Source organism: Macrobrachium nipponense, chromosome 44 (assembly GCF_015104395.2).
Source record: "Macrobrachium nipponense isolate FS-2020 chromosome 44, ASM1510439v2, whole genome shotgun sequence".
Classification (NCBI taxonomy): domain Eukaryota; kingdom Metazoa; phylum Arthropoda; class Malacostraca; order Decapoda; family Palaemonidae; genus Macrobrachium; species Macrobrachium nipponense.
Genome location: NC_087221.1, coordinates 36,903,354 through 36,916,918, shown reverse-complemented (window position 1 = coordinate 36,916,918; position 13,565 = coordinate 36,903,354). Strand labels below are relative to the sequence as shown.

The 13,565-nt window shown below is 37.7% G+C and overlaps 1 protein-coding gene across 2 annotated transcripts in view; it reads right to left on the bottom strand.

Annotated features, from left to right (window-relative positions):
• Nucleotides 1–13,565, bottom strand: part of LOC135204191 (solute carrier family 12 member 6-like) — a 1,011,876-nt gene that overhangs the window by 287,706 nt on the left and 710,605 nt on the right. The window contains exon 2 of one of the 2 annotated variants that reach the window (XM_064234265.1): nt 9,602–10,003. The exons of the other annotated variant lie outside the window; for it this stretch is intronic. Coding sequence (XP_064090335.1) covers nt 9,602–9,836 — 235 coding nt within the window. The 5' untranslated portion in view covers nt 9,837–10,003. The remainder of the gene's footprint in view (nt 1–9,601; nt 10,004–13,565) is intronic. 2 annotated transcript variants of the gene reach the window in all.

Below are 13,565 nucleotides of genomic sequence, written 5' to 3'. Positions count from 1 at the left end.
ACTGAGTTGGCTATTTTTCTGTCCGCCCTTAAAAAGTGCTGAGGCTAGAGCGCTGCAAATTGGTATGGTGATCACCCACCCTCCAACTATCAAACATACCAAATCTCAGCCTTGTAACCTCAGTAGCTTTTATTTTATATAAGGTTAAAGTTAGCCGTTATCGTGCGTACGGCAACGCTATAGGTGTCAAACAACTTAGGCCGTGGCTGAAAGTTTTATACAGCATTACAGGCTGTAAAGAAAACTCGATCGCGCCGAAGAAACTTCAGCGCATTTATTACTGGTTTATTTGTTGTGCATATCGCTGTGATAACATTATAGAAATTGTTTTTCCTCACATCCCACTAGTTATTCAACTTTTCCTCGACAACATTCCATGAACGAGACCTGCTTTCTAAAACACTATTAATCTGATCAGTCATTTAATTACTCTTCTCTTACACAGAGCTTCACCATCGACCCTACCATTTCAGTCAGAATTATCCGTTTTCTTTTGTTACACACTATCGCATTCGTTGGAATTCTTTCTATCCTCGTCTTTTCAGTCCAACACGAGGATAAAATCAGCGATTTGCACGGCCGCACGAAGCAGCCAATTAATTAATTCAGCGTCGCTAAATGGTTTTCTAATTGCAGAGCATTTACAGACCCCGTTCTGCGGTACAATGGTCCTTCATAATTCTACTGCAAACAACCGTGAACCTGATGTCGAGGCCAGTCCCTTACGACGCTCCTGATTGGCTCTTGATAAGCCCAATCACAGGGCTTTTAACTCTCAGTCTCCCTCGAGAGTTCACGTAGGCGGGATGTATGTTCCACCTCTCCTGAGGGATAGGTCTTTCAAAAGTATCCCTCAGCAGAGGTGGAACATGCATCCTGCCTATGTGAACTCTCTCGAGAGAGACCAAGTTTCCAGCCTTGTGATTGGCTTATCAACAGCCAATCAGGAGCGCCGTAAGGGACTGGCCTAGACATCAGATGCACGGTTGATGTGGATCTACTATAGCAATATTATGTCCGGTGCCTAATAATTCTAAGATCTTTTCTAGCTAGTGACCCCAAGGGTTTTAACCCGGTATGTTTCCACCTTCGCGGCGTGGTTATGACAAGCCCGTTGGGGATTACCTTAAAAACACAAACAAAAGACTGTCAATATATTGAAGATAATGACCCCTAAAAATTATTAAGTTCCAGATAACGACCCATAATTCTATTGCACCTTGACCTTGACAATGCCTATACTCTGTTTTTTTCAATCTGTCCATCCGCCTGTGGTATTTGAGCATGGTAACACTGCATCCCGGGCATTAAATAATATCCTATTTCGAATATTAACGGTGTAATTCGCATACAGTAAATTATTAAAACACTTTTCAGTTGCAAATGTACACCCAGATATCCTTTTATTTACCTAAAACTTAGACATAGAGTAACTATTTAAAGCCCGAGACGCAGTGTTACCATGCGAAAACACCACAGGCAGATAGACAGATGGAAAAAAAAAACAGACTATAGTGTCCAATGTACTCAGAATCATAACGGAAGATGTTTTTCAAATGCAGTTGCAAAATGAATTTCAATGTCTTTGACAATCTATGGCGCCATGACTTTACGAAACTAACTGCGCCATGGTCTTAAAACCATTTAATCACAAAACGTCTTCCATGCTCTGGTCGCACAATGCCACTAATTATTCAAAAACCTCAATACGCTTAATCATTCTACAAGCGTACGATTTTAAATAACGAAATCGTTTCACCGCGCTCATTAGCCGAGATACGTGATCGTAATAATTCCCTACATTTTATGCAAATTCACATAATGACAAGAGACGGGGCGGGAGTGTATCCTCTCATCAAATAAACTGCTAATGAGTCTTGCTTCACAAGTCGCACTTATTTTCAAGAGCCGGATTCGACAGGGAGGTTCTCGCTTGAGCGATTATGGAAAAGCACCGAATCAAGAATATAAAGCTGAAGATTTAAGAATTATTTTTTAAGGCACGTTCATGAAAGATGAAGGGAAGAAGGGAAAAGGCTAGATATTGTGTAAGCTTTGATGCACACGTACGGGGAGAGAGAGAGAGAGAGAGAGAGAGAGAGAGAGAGGAGAGAGGTTCGGTAAGCTAGATGCACCCATACGGAGAGAGAGAGAGAAGAGAGAGAGAGAGAGAGAGGTAAGCTAGATGCACACATACGGAGAGAGAGAGAGAGAGAGAGAGAGAGAGAGAGAGAGAGCAAAAAAATTTAAGTGGCTATAAAACCTAACTATACTTAAAACTTTCCTTTATGGATCTAGACTGCCTTTGCTTCAGCCCACCTACCTTCCTTCCTTCCTTTCTTTCTTTTTTCTTTCTTTCACTCTCTGCAAAACTGAAACTGAAAAATCGAATGGATTTCCAGAGCAGTGAATAAAAACGTCCTCGAGAGGTTCTTGTAAAAGCTAGAATAAAATGAATTCAATAGAGACATTTGAAGTTATGTGAAACGAAAATATTTTCTAATTCGGGTATTCATAAAATGTTGGCGAGAAACGCCCCCTTTTTTTGTAATGCAGCAATGGCGTGGGATTTGTTGGTTGGCTGAAGATACCTGAACGTATTTGAAATGTTTTTCTCTTGGGTAGTTCTGAATTGAACTGAATTGAATTTAGAATTCAGGCTAAAGGCCAAGCACCGGGACCTATGAGGTCATTCAGCGCTGAAACGAAAATTGACACAGTAAAAGGGTTGAAAGGTGTAACAGGAGGAATACCTAGCAGCTGCACTGTGATAATTGTTAAAAGAGGGTGGAAGGTGAGATAGAATTAAGAGAATATGAAAGGAGGTACAGTAAAAAGGAACGAAAGGGATTGCAAAGAGTCTTAAGTAAAGCCTACAGTGCACCGCATGAGGTGCAATGACGGTACTAACACCCTACGGGGCTTGGGTAGTGGGTTGACGACATATCTAAAAACAGAAAACTTTTAATGAAAAAAACAAGTCCAAGGGAAATATTATGGAAGAGAGAGAGAGAGAGAGAGAGAGAGAGAGAGAGAGAGAGAGAGAGAGAGAGAGAGAGAGAACTGTTTCTGGTTAAGACCTTAAGACCCATCGGTGCTTGACATTTTACCGGGGTCACAGTCATTAACCTTCGCCCCCCTAAACCGCCCCCCCCCCCGCCCCCCAATTGAAAAAAAAAACTCAGCACGGGGGGGATTTTAGTCTCGTATTTGAGGCTTCTTCAATAGCATCACAGTTTTATCAAGCGATTCTGATTTTGAATAAGTTTTCGTCTTATCACCAGCTTCATTCTTGTCAAGTTACTTCTATATTCGTTCTATACAAATGCGTATATTGTTCTGATTAAGACATTCCATCCCCAATCTCTCTCTCTCTCTCTCTCTCTCTCTCTCTCTCTCTCTCTCTCTCTCTCTCTCTCTCTCTAACAGAATTCTTCCTTCAGTAATTATAAGGGATTAAAGGTGATGTGCGCCCACGCCGAATACTTGTGAAGGATAATGAGGTATTCCAGAAAAGAACACAAGGAACGCTCAATGAATGAGGCGAAAAAAAGAAATATATATAAAAAATGCTAAAATATGAAATATTCAAGCACGAAGACGTCACAAGCGATGCCAGAAATACGACTCGAAAGGTCAGAGGAAGTCGTTTCAATTTGGTTTTCAAAAAGCGTAGGCCATTAAGACCGAATTTTGTGCTATCGGCGCCACATCACATTCTGGTAAAGAAAAGAAAAAATAAAGAGAAAAAAAGGCCCGAAAAATCAAGTACAGACACCACACCCAAAAGTTACAGTAATTAGGTGCCGTAGTCTGCAGGCTTTCGAGGAAATTTCCAGGAATTCCATATTCAAACTTCTGCTCAAAGCCGCCTGTATCTATAACAACAGCAGCAAGGACAAAAAAAATTGAATAAAAAAAAAAATTAAATTAAAAAAACGCTATCTTTCCATTGCTGATGCGGATACGAATAAACAGAAAAGTCAACAGAAAATACTTCCGACAATTTCTAATAATCATCAAAATTCATACTGAAAATCGGGCCAGAGGCTCGTGAAAAACCTTGGCGACTTCTGTAGGCCTTTAAGTGAGGTAGGCACAAATAGCTTGAGAGGCCTATAGCTTCTGCCTTTGTAATTTAACCTGCCATTCTCCTCCCCCCCCCCTCTCTCTCTCTCTCTCTCTCTCTCTCTCTCTCTCTCTCTCTCTCTCTCTTTTAACCTTGGGACTGGGCAGGAAAATGAGATTAGGATACAAGCCCAATTACCTTTGTAACCATGACAAATCAACAAATGAACTTTCTTTCTTTTTTGGCATTTCTCAAGAATAAATATTACAAACGAAAATCTAAAAAATGAATTCTTGAAAAATGGCCGATTTTTCGTTCGTAGAACCACGTCCAGAGGTCCAAACACACACACACATGCGCACGCGCACGCGCAGACAATCTGCCGAGATGAGTTCATGATCTCTCTTAGATACTCGAACCTAAATTCGAGATGCAATTAAAAGTCGAATCTAGTAAAGACAAATTCGGAAAATGCCCATCTGCAAGTAGTCACTCCTCTCGAAAGTATGTCAGCATCTATACTGTGTTTTTTTCCATCTGTCCATCCGCCTGTGGTGATCACGCATGGTAACACTGCGTCCCGGGCTTTAAATAGTTACGCTATGTTTAAGTTTTAGGTAAATAAAAGGATATCTGGGTGTACATTTGCAACTGAAAAGTGTTTTAATAATTTACTGTATGCGAATTACACCGTTGACATTCGAAATAGGATATTATTTAAAGCCCGGGACGCAGTGTCACCATGCGCAAACACCACAGGCAGATGGACAGATGGAAAAAAACCGAGTATAGTTATTGTTCCCATCAGTACATCTGCACTTAATGACTTCCTATCTAAAAAAAAAAAAATAAGGACCAGATTCCAATTATTCTATAAATTCAAGCGCACGGACGTATACTCCTAAGCCTTAGCAAGAGGACAGGTTTGGGCATTTGGTTACTTTACAATACCTTGTTAAAGTTAGCATTACAAAAACTTGCAACAATTTGTAGCAGCCAGCTACAAAAGACAGCGGGTCATACTAACATCCGAAAAACAACAAAGTAGGGCAAAAAAAAAAAAAAAATAAAAAAAAAATAATAAATAAAAAAAATAAAAACAATAAAATTTATTCATCAGAAATTCAAAATCGACTGCTAAAACAAAAACGGTGACTTGACGTTTCGATAAGCTTCGGGCAATAAGGAAATACAAAATTGCTAATCTCTGACGGAGGAAAATATTCTCAATTCATAACTGCCAATAATCTAAAAAAAACAAAACAAAAAAATTAATTCCGAACAGTTGAAATTGAATATTCAGGGGATTGATGGGGCAGCGAAATACATTTTCCATTTCCTCTGTCTTCCCAGCTCTCTTCATTTGTTTGCTCGGGATGCATGGATCCGGATTTGAATATCAAATTAAATATTCAATGGTAGTATTAATCTCCTTTTATTCCAAGGATATAAATGACTTGCAATTTAATTTCGCTAAGTTTTTTTTAAAGGCATCGGGACTGAAGTTTTCATGAACGGATTTTTTTTTTTTTTTTTTATAATTCTCCCTTGCATCAAAAGTTAATTAGTACAGCGGACTTAAAATTTAAATATTATTCCTTTAAAACAAAACAAAAATTATTTAAGATTTTGTAAATTATATATGAAAATCTTTTTGATTCAGACGTTTCTTCTACTGTTTACGAATCTATTTAAATAAGAGGCGGAGGAAGAGTATAAAAGAAAATTATTGAAGACAACTAAAACAACCGCTGATTCCACGATACAACCAACTTGAACACTTCTCACTTTCTCTTACGCGTAGTAAGGAGCTTTGATCTCAAAATGAATTAATTCCATAATGATATTCATTCCCAATCCTGGAATCATACATCATTTTTAATTTCATTGTATCTCGTAACCATCATCATCATCGACTTTGAAGACAAGGTATAGATTATACAATTTAGGCCGAAGGCCAAGCGCTGGGACCCATGAGGTCATTCAGGGCTGAAAGGAAAATTGAGAGTAAAGGATTACAAAGGGAAAACCTTGCAGTTGCAATATGACACAATTCTTAGGAGAGGGTGGAAAAAGATGGAAGAAAGAATATGAGAGGAGGTTCAGTAACTCAATGGAGGGAGGGTGGAGGGAGGGGGGCGGAAGAGGTCACCCGGGTATACAACTTTTTTTCCGTGTGACATATCAACACGCGGAATCTTCTTTACAGTATAGGAATAAATACATTACTTCCCCGCTAAAAAGAAAGAAAGAAAAAAAAATTACGATTTCTAATCAAGCGAAAGGAGAGAGACACGAGACATGGGGGGTGGGGGCGGGTGGGGGGTTCATAACGACCTCGTTTGTTAGCGACAGCCTTGTTAATATCAGGACTCCTGACCGGATCCTGCTTACGAACTCGATAACTTGTTCCTCGAGGAACTTCTTCCTCAACTTCAAATGACGCGTCTGAAGTAGCCAGTGAGGGGGCGATCGGATTTTTGTTTGTTTGTTTTGTTTTGTGTTTTATGCAATTCCTTCTAAAATGGCCGCCTTGTCTTCGTTGCACTTTCTAATTTATTAATACTCCAATAATAAGCGACTGCTTGTACATCCTTACCTTAATTTTCTTTTATTAAAACGTAAAATGAAAAGGGGGAGAAGTCTCCTAAATAACTTGCAAAAGCGATATCCAGAAGTTACTGTTACAAGGAGTTACAAGGATTAGGATGTCTCATCCGAGGAGACATTGTGTGCTCGCTTATCTCTAAGAGCAGATTTTACTGTTCTGTTCATTCACAGTGTCCTAATGATTTTGTTTAGCTCTCTTGTAGACCTCTTCCACACTGTTGCTAAAAAGTCCTACTACACAAGAGAGAGAGAGAGAGAGAGAGAGAGAGAGAGAGAGAGAGAGAGAGAGAGAGAGAGAGAGAGGTTATGTTTTCACAAAAAAACCTGTATTTTAGGATAACTTTAGGTAAAAAAAGAGCTTCAAAAGCTACCCATAATCGAGCCACAGCTTCTTCAAGGAAGAGAAAGATACCCAAGTACTGGGAGAAGGAAAGAGGGCGATAATAGCTGTAAGAAAAGTATTATCCACGGCTACTATTCACTGCTTAAGTAAGGAATATCGTTTAAAGAAACTTAACAAAAGGTGTAAATCATAAAAATTCGTTTGAACGAGAAATAAGTAGCCAATGTAAACAGGATTACGAAAATTTACCAACAACCGTAAACGAGTTTTCGATACATTAATATAAACACAAAAATAATGATAAAAATCCGACAGGAAACTAATATGAGACTTCAGGGTCCCTTTGGAGTAGTCAGATTAAAAAAAAGTTGAATAAAATCTAGAGATTCAATCAAGAGATTCAATCAGAATTAATGTCCGAAGAAAAGTATACTTCAATAAAGACTGAAAATATCCAATCACTCGCTTACTCACGAAATAAGCAATTTATTCGGCCGTAAGAATATACTCATTTAGTCACAACAGAATACTATAGTTACCGTTAAAAAGATAATCCTTACACAGTCTACGGGGTCTGCACGACAATTTTCAATAGACCATTTTAAGCAAGCCATACACGTATAGGACTGACACGCTGATTTTACCGAGATTGGCATGAACCGGCCAATCTTTATCGTGTATAGAGGGGAGGGGGTGGGGGGGGGGGGGGGAATAACACAAACCCGGCGAGACTAGCCAGTCCTCTTCACCTTCTTTTCACATGTTCAACCGGACGGGGTGAGTCTAGCCAAGACTGGGTTGACCACCTATTTTGACACGTATTTTACTGCTTACCTTTCAGTAGTCTGCAGTCATAATTTCATTGTGCACAAGAACTGCAGAGCTCTCTTCGATAATAATCTCTCCAAATGATTAAAATCCGTAATAATGACTATATTTATACGATGGACTAAGACTTTATAATTTTCAATGACTCGAAAGTAATGCAAGTGTGTGTGTGTGTGTGTGTGTGTAAAATCTATATATAACTGTGGCATTTGGGATATACTTTTTATATGTTTGTGTACTGAATATAAATACCAATTTGTGAGAGAGAGAGAGAAGAGAGAGAGAGAGAGAGAGAGAGAGAGAGAGAGAGAGAGGGGGGGGGAGGGGGGGGGAAAATAGAAATTGTGTTGTTGGACCCGAACGTACGAGCATGCACGACTTTCCCGTATCCATTTATTTCGTCTCTTTTCTTTCCCCTTTCGTATTAGCCCACGTCCCTCGGCAACTTCAACTCTAAACACGGCATATTAGTGGCGCAAATTCAATCAATCAGTCAATCAACGACTTCAAAGTGGACGCGCACTGTCATGCAGTGGAACATTTTCGGAGCACAGAGTGATGTTACAACTCCGGTGAGAGAGAGAGAGAGAGATAGAGAGAGAGAGAGAGAGAGAGAGAAACTCTGTGTTTGTTACCAAAATAGCAGGAAGTATGATCACATTATTATGACTAAAAGAGAAATCTATATTAAGATATCAAAGAATGTTCACGTATTGATCAGACTAAGAAAGGGTATTGCATAATTTCGAGGTCCTCAATAATGACAAATATAAATATACATCTAAGATTCCTCCTTAATACGTTAATATTACAGCATAAGCCGTGTAACATCACGGTGTAATGCAGAAGAAATCAGACGACCCTGTGAATTAAAGTGTGAGTTACGTCACGCGAAAGAGTTTAAAAATATCCCTTGTGATAATGGACAGAGTTTTCTATTAATATAGAAGCTATGAATAGTAGAGGCTACTGATCACTGGAAAGAATCTCAGATAATAATAATAATAATAATAATAATAATAATAATAATAATAATAATAATAATAATAATAATAATAATAATAATAAATACATCTTACCTCAGCGTTTACTTTTTAACTAGAAATAATTTTCAATGATGAATCTGAAAATTTTTTTTTAAGCTAAGCTAGTTTATCTCATTATGAATAACCTAATTTATTTTGCATTCATTAAGATTGGTGCCATGCAAATGTGAACCGGAGCTTACCGTCATTTGGATGAAATAAGACAATGGTATGCGGAGAGCAGTTACATAGGTAATATGTAACCTAACATCATTGTAAATATGTGATTAGTTGACTTTTGAAACTGCAATGCCAATATGGCATGAAATCAAAATAAAAACCTTAAAATAATCATAATGAAAGCCGAAAAATTATCTTACCTACAAGGTGTTCATTCGTAAATAGTTACACCGTACCAACTCATGAACATCAATCATCTTACGTGTGGGGGTTACAAATCATCTTACCTGGGGGAGGGGATGGGGGGTGCGGGAGGTTAAGCAGCCATTTTACCTGGTGGTCCTCCTCATTTGGAGGCTGGCAAATCATCTTACCTGCAAAGTGTTCACTCATAAAGAGTCACGCCGAACCACCTCAGTCAATCATCTTACCTGTCGGGGCTAACCAAGTCATCTTACCTGGGGGAGGGGATGGGGATGGTGTGGGGGTTAAGCAGTCCTTTTACCTGGAGGTCCTCCTCATTTGGAGGGTGGGAAATCACCTTACCTGGCGGCTGTCCATTCATGGTGGGGGATATGGGCGAAGACCAGTCGGTGAAGTTGACCACCCCGTCCATGCTGGAGGCGCCCCCAAGCGCCCCAAAGACGTACCGCTGGCTGTCGTTGGGCGAGGGCGGCGAGGTGGCCGTGGTGGTGGCCGTCATGGGGGTGGCAGCGGGAGAAGGGGACGAGGTGAGAGGGGCAGACTCCCCTACCACCTTGTCATCGAGGACGTGGTTCATCGTGACAGGCTGTTGCGTTGTGTTTCGATTTTTTTTTTAATTTTTCAGTTTTTTTTTAATTTTCCTATTTTTATTTCATTTGCATTTTTTAGTTCATTACCACCGGGTCCATATGATGTCAAATCAGTTACGCCATTCTAGGCAATACTTTGGCGTTTACTTTTATTCTGTGGAAATAATCACGATGAGCATGTTGGCACTAATTAAGTAATCAATAATTAAGTACTAACAAATTGACAAAGGGTATTTCACGGGAAAAATTCAGTTGCATTTTCGAGTTGTTCTGGGCATCTTAAATATTTATGAGCTCTCTCTCTCTCTCTCTCTCTCTCTCTCTCTCTCTCTCTCTCTCTCTCTCTCTCTCCAAAAAATTCATTCAAATCCCTTCCTCATCCCCCCCTCTCCCTCCCCCTCAAGAGATTCTGTGCACAGTCTCTCCTCAATTCAAATCCCTTAAGATTCTGTGCACAGAGTCTCCTCAATCCAAATCCCTTAAACTTTCCTCAACTCGAGGAAAATCCCGGCTGATGGTCTGGCTAAAACCTCTCATACTGGAGATTTTGCAGATGAAGATGTAACGACGAAGATTATGGATGGGAACTGGGGTATGGGAGGGCAAGAGCCAAATGGAAGCATAATGAACGAATGCAAGAAGCCAGGGAGTGACGAGGAAATGCAAGAGGGTCCCATATAATCAAGGAATGTCAGAGGCCTAGAGGCGACAGAAGAAAGTCAGGGGAAAACATATAATGAAGGAATGCAGGAAGCCAAGAAGTAAACAGATGCATTAAAGAAAGACTTACGAAGGAATACAGGAAGCCAAGAAGTTATTAATGCATTAACAAATGACTAATGAAGGAATACAGGAAGCCAAGAAGTAAACATAAACATAAAAGAATGACATATGAAGGAATACTGGAAGCCAAGAAGTAAACAGATGCAATAATGACTTATGAAAGAATACAGGAAGCCAAGAAGTAAACATAAACATAAAATAATAACATATGAAGGAAGCCAAAAAACAGAAGAGGAGAAGAAAAGGACAGCACATAATGAAGGAATGCAGGCAAGTCAAGAAGTAAACCGAAGCATAAAACAATAACATATGAAGGACTGCAGGAAGCCAAAAAGTGAAGAGGAGAATAAAAGGACAGCATATAAATGAAGGAATGCAAGAAGCCAAAAAGAGATAAAGATGTGTAAAAAGGCAACATATAATGAAGGAATACAAGAAGCTAAAAAGAGATAAAAATGCGTAAAAGGCAACATATAATGAAGGAATACAAGAAGCCAAAAAAAAAAAAAAAAAAAAAAAAAAAAAAAAAAAAAATGCGTAAAAGGACAACATATAATGAAGGAATGCAAGAAGTCAAAAAGAGATAAAGAAGCGTAAAAAGACAACATATAATGAAGGAATGCAAGAAACCAACCAACAAAGGAGTGCAAGAGAACAGCATACAATCAAAGGCCAAGAGGTGATAGAAACAGAATATAATCAATAGGTGCTTGAGGTAATGGAGGGAGAAAAGAGTGCAGAGAGACAACATTAAACTAATAGAAAAAGTTTTGCGAGAACAATGAACGAAAAGAAATAATGAAGAAAATTAAAGAAAAAAAAGACAAAAAATAAAAGCAGGAAAAGTAAAATGATGAAAACATAAATATAGCATAAACATTTAAATAAAAGTATGTAAAAAGAAGTCCATAACTTTGAAAAATAAAACACATGCATCGAATAACATGACGACTAGCGTAAGTGCAATGAGTTATACATAAATACTATATACATATATAACAACTATATATCTATATATATATATATAGATATATATATATATATATATATATAATAATATATATATATATATATATATATGCAATCTGATAAGACTTATAAAACCGGCTCAAACTCCTTGGAAACGATAAAAAAAAAACAGCCAGCGGTACAAGTTTGAGTGGATATCGATTTGCCCAACTGAGCGGACTATGAAATAATAATTTCTATCGTATACCTTCCTGATCCGAAGCAAACCTAAAAGACCCACTTTTTCTCATTCGGATAACCGCCTCCCACCGGACAGAACAAGTCGAATATTCGATCGCTCGACGCCACAAGCGGGTTTATTTCCTTGCCGATACCAGACAGTCTGACCTGGCTTTACTCGGCGCTTATCGGCATTGGTTGGATTACTTAGTAACGGCGTTTACAGTGCAAGTATATATACATACACCAATATATATATTATATATATATATATATATATATATATAGTATATATATAATTACAAAACTCGACAGCTAATTCATATAAATTAGGTAAGGGAGGACACGCATATAAAATAAATAAATAAATAAACTATATATTAATATAATACTTATGACTATTATAATATATATATATATATGGTATAATATAATAATTACTATATATTATATATATATATATATTATACATAATATTATATTAGTTAGGTAGATATATATATAATATATATATTAATATTATAATATATATATATATAATATATATACATAACGCACACATATATATATATATATCCATATATCATTTATATCCTTATTTATTATATACTATATATATATATATATATATATTTATAATTAGCATACCTATATAATATATATAGTATATATTATATACATCCATATATATATTATATATATATATATATATTTTTTTTTTTTCCTGTATATTCATAAGCATACAACACACATGATGAATGAATGCATTGTAAATGGGTCTATGTAAACATGGCTTCCAACATCCCACAATTCGGTTTCCAGTATTCCATGAGTACGACCCAAAATAACAAGGACCACCAGTGACTTACTAAACACTCTAAAAGAAAAAAAAGGAAAAAAAAGGACCACCAGGGACTTACAAATAACTCTTACAAACAAGTAAAAATATGCGCAGTCGGGTTTTTTGTACAGTGTATAATTCTATATGAAACTCTCAGCAGCGGCCCGTGAAACTCTCAGCCTCGGCCCGTGAATCTTTTAGCCATGGTCCGGTGGTGGCCTGCGTTGCTGGCACCGCTATCAGGCGCACGATCATGGCTAATTTTAACCTTAAATAAAAAAGATACTACTAAGGCTAGAAGACTGCAATTTGATATGTTTGATGATTGGAGGGTGGATTATCAACATACCAATTAGCAGCCTTCTAGCCTCAGTAAATCTTAAGATCTGAGGGCGTACAGACATTCAATAACATTTCCTTTACAAAAAATAATTATTTTTTTACTGTTGCTTTTATTTAAGTAAAAAATTTCATTTAGACGTACCAAGTCATCAAAATTTCTTCTATAAAATAATTTTTTTTTTATTCTGGTTGCCTATTTTTGTGATAAAAGAAAAAAAATGAATAAATAAATAGATCATTACAATTTTTACTTAAAATCAAAGCAACAACAGTAATATAAAAAAAATTAAGTTTTGTATTTCAAAAGACACGTCTCCCCAAAATGAAAACAAGAGTAACACATTCAACTACGTCAATAACAAATGTAACCCAGAGCTCGTGACGCCAGCGAGCGACCACCTCCTAACCAAACAGACGCCCGCCCGATGGGTCTTAATACACGCGTATGGGACAAGTCAAACCGAGTGGTGGGAATCCGGCCAGCTGCTGGTGTCTGGGGTTATTCCAGTTCCAGAAGTCGAAATGATTCTCTCCGAAAACTGACAGGATTTCTTTTTCACCT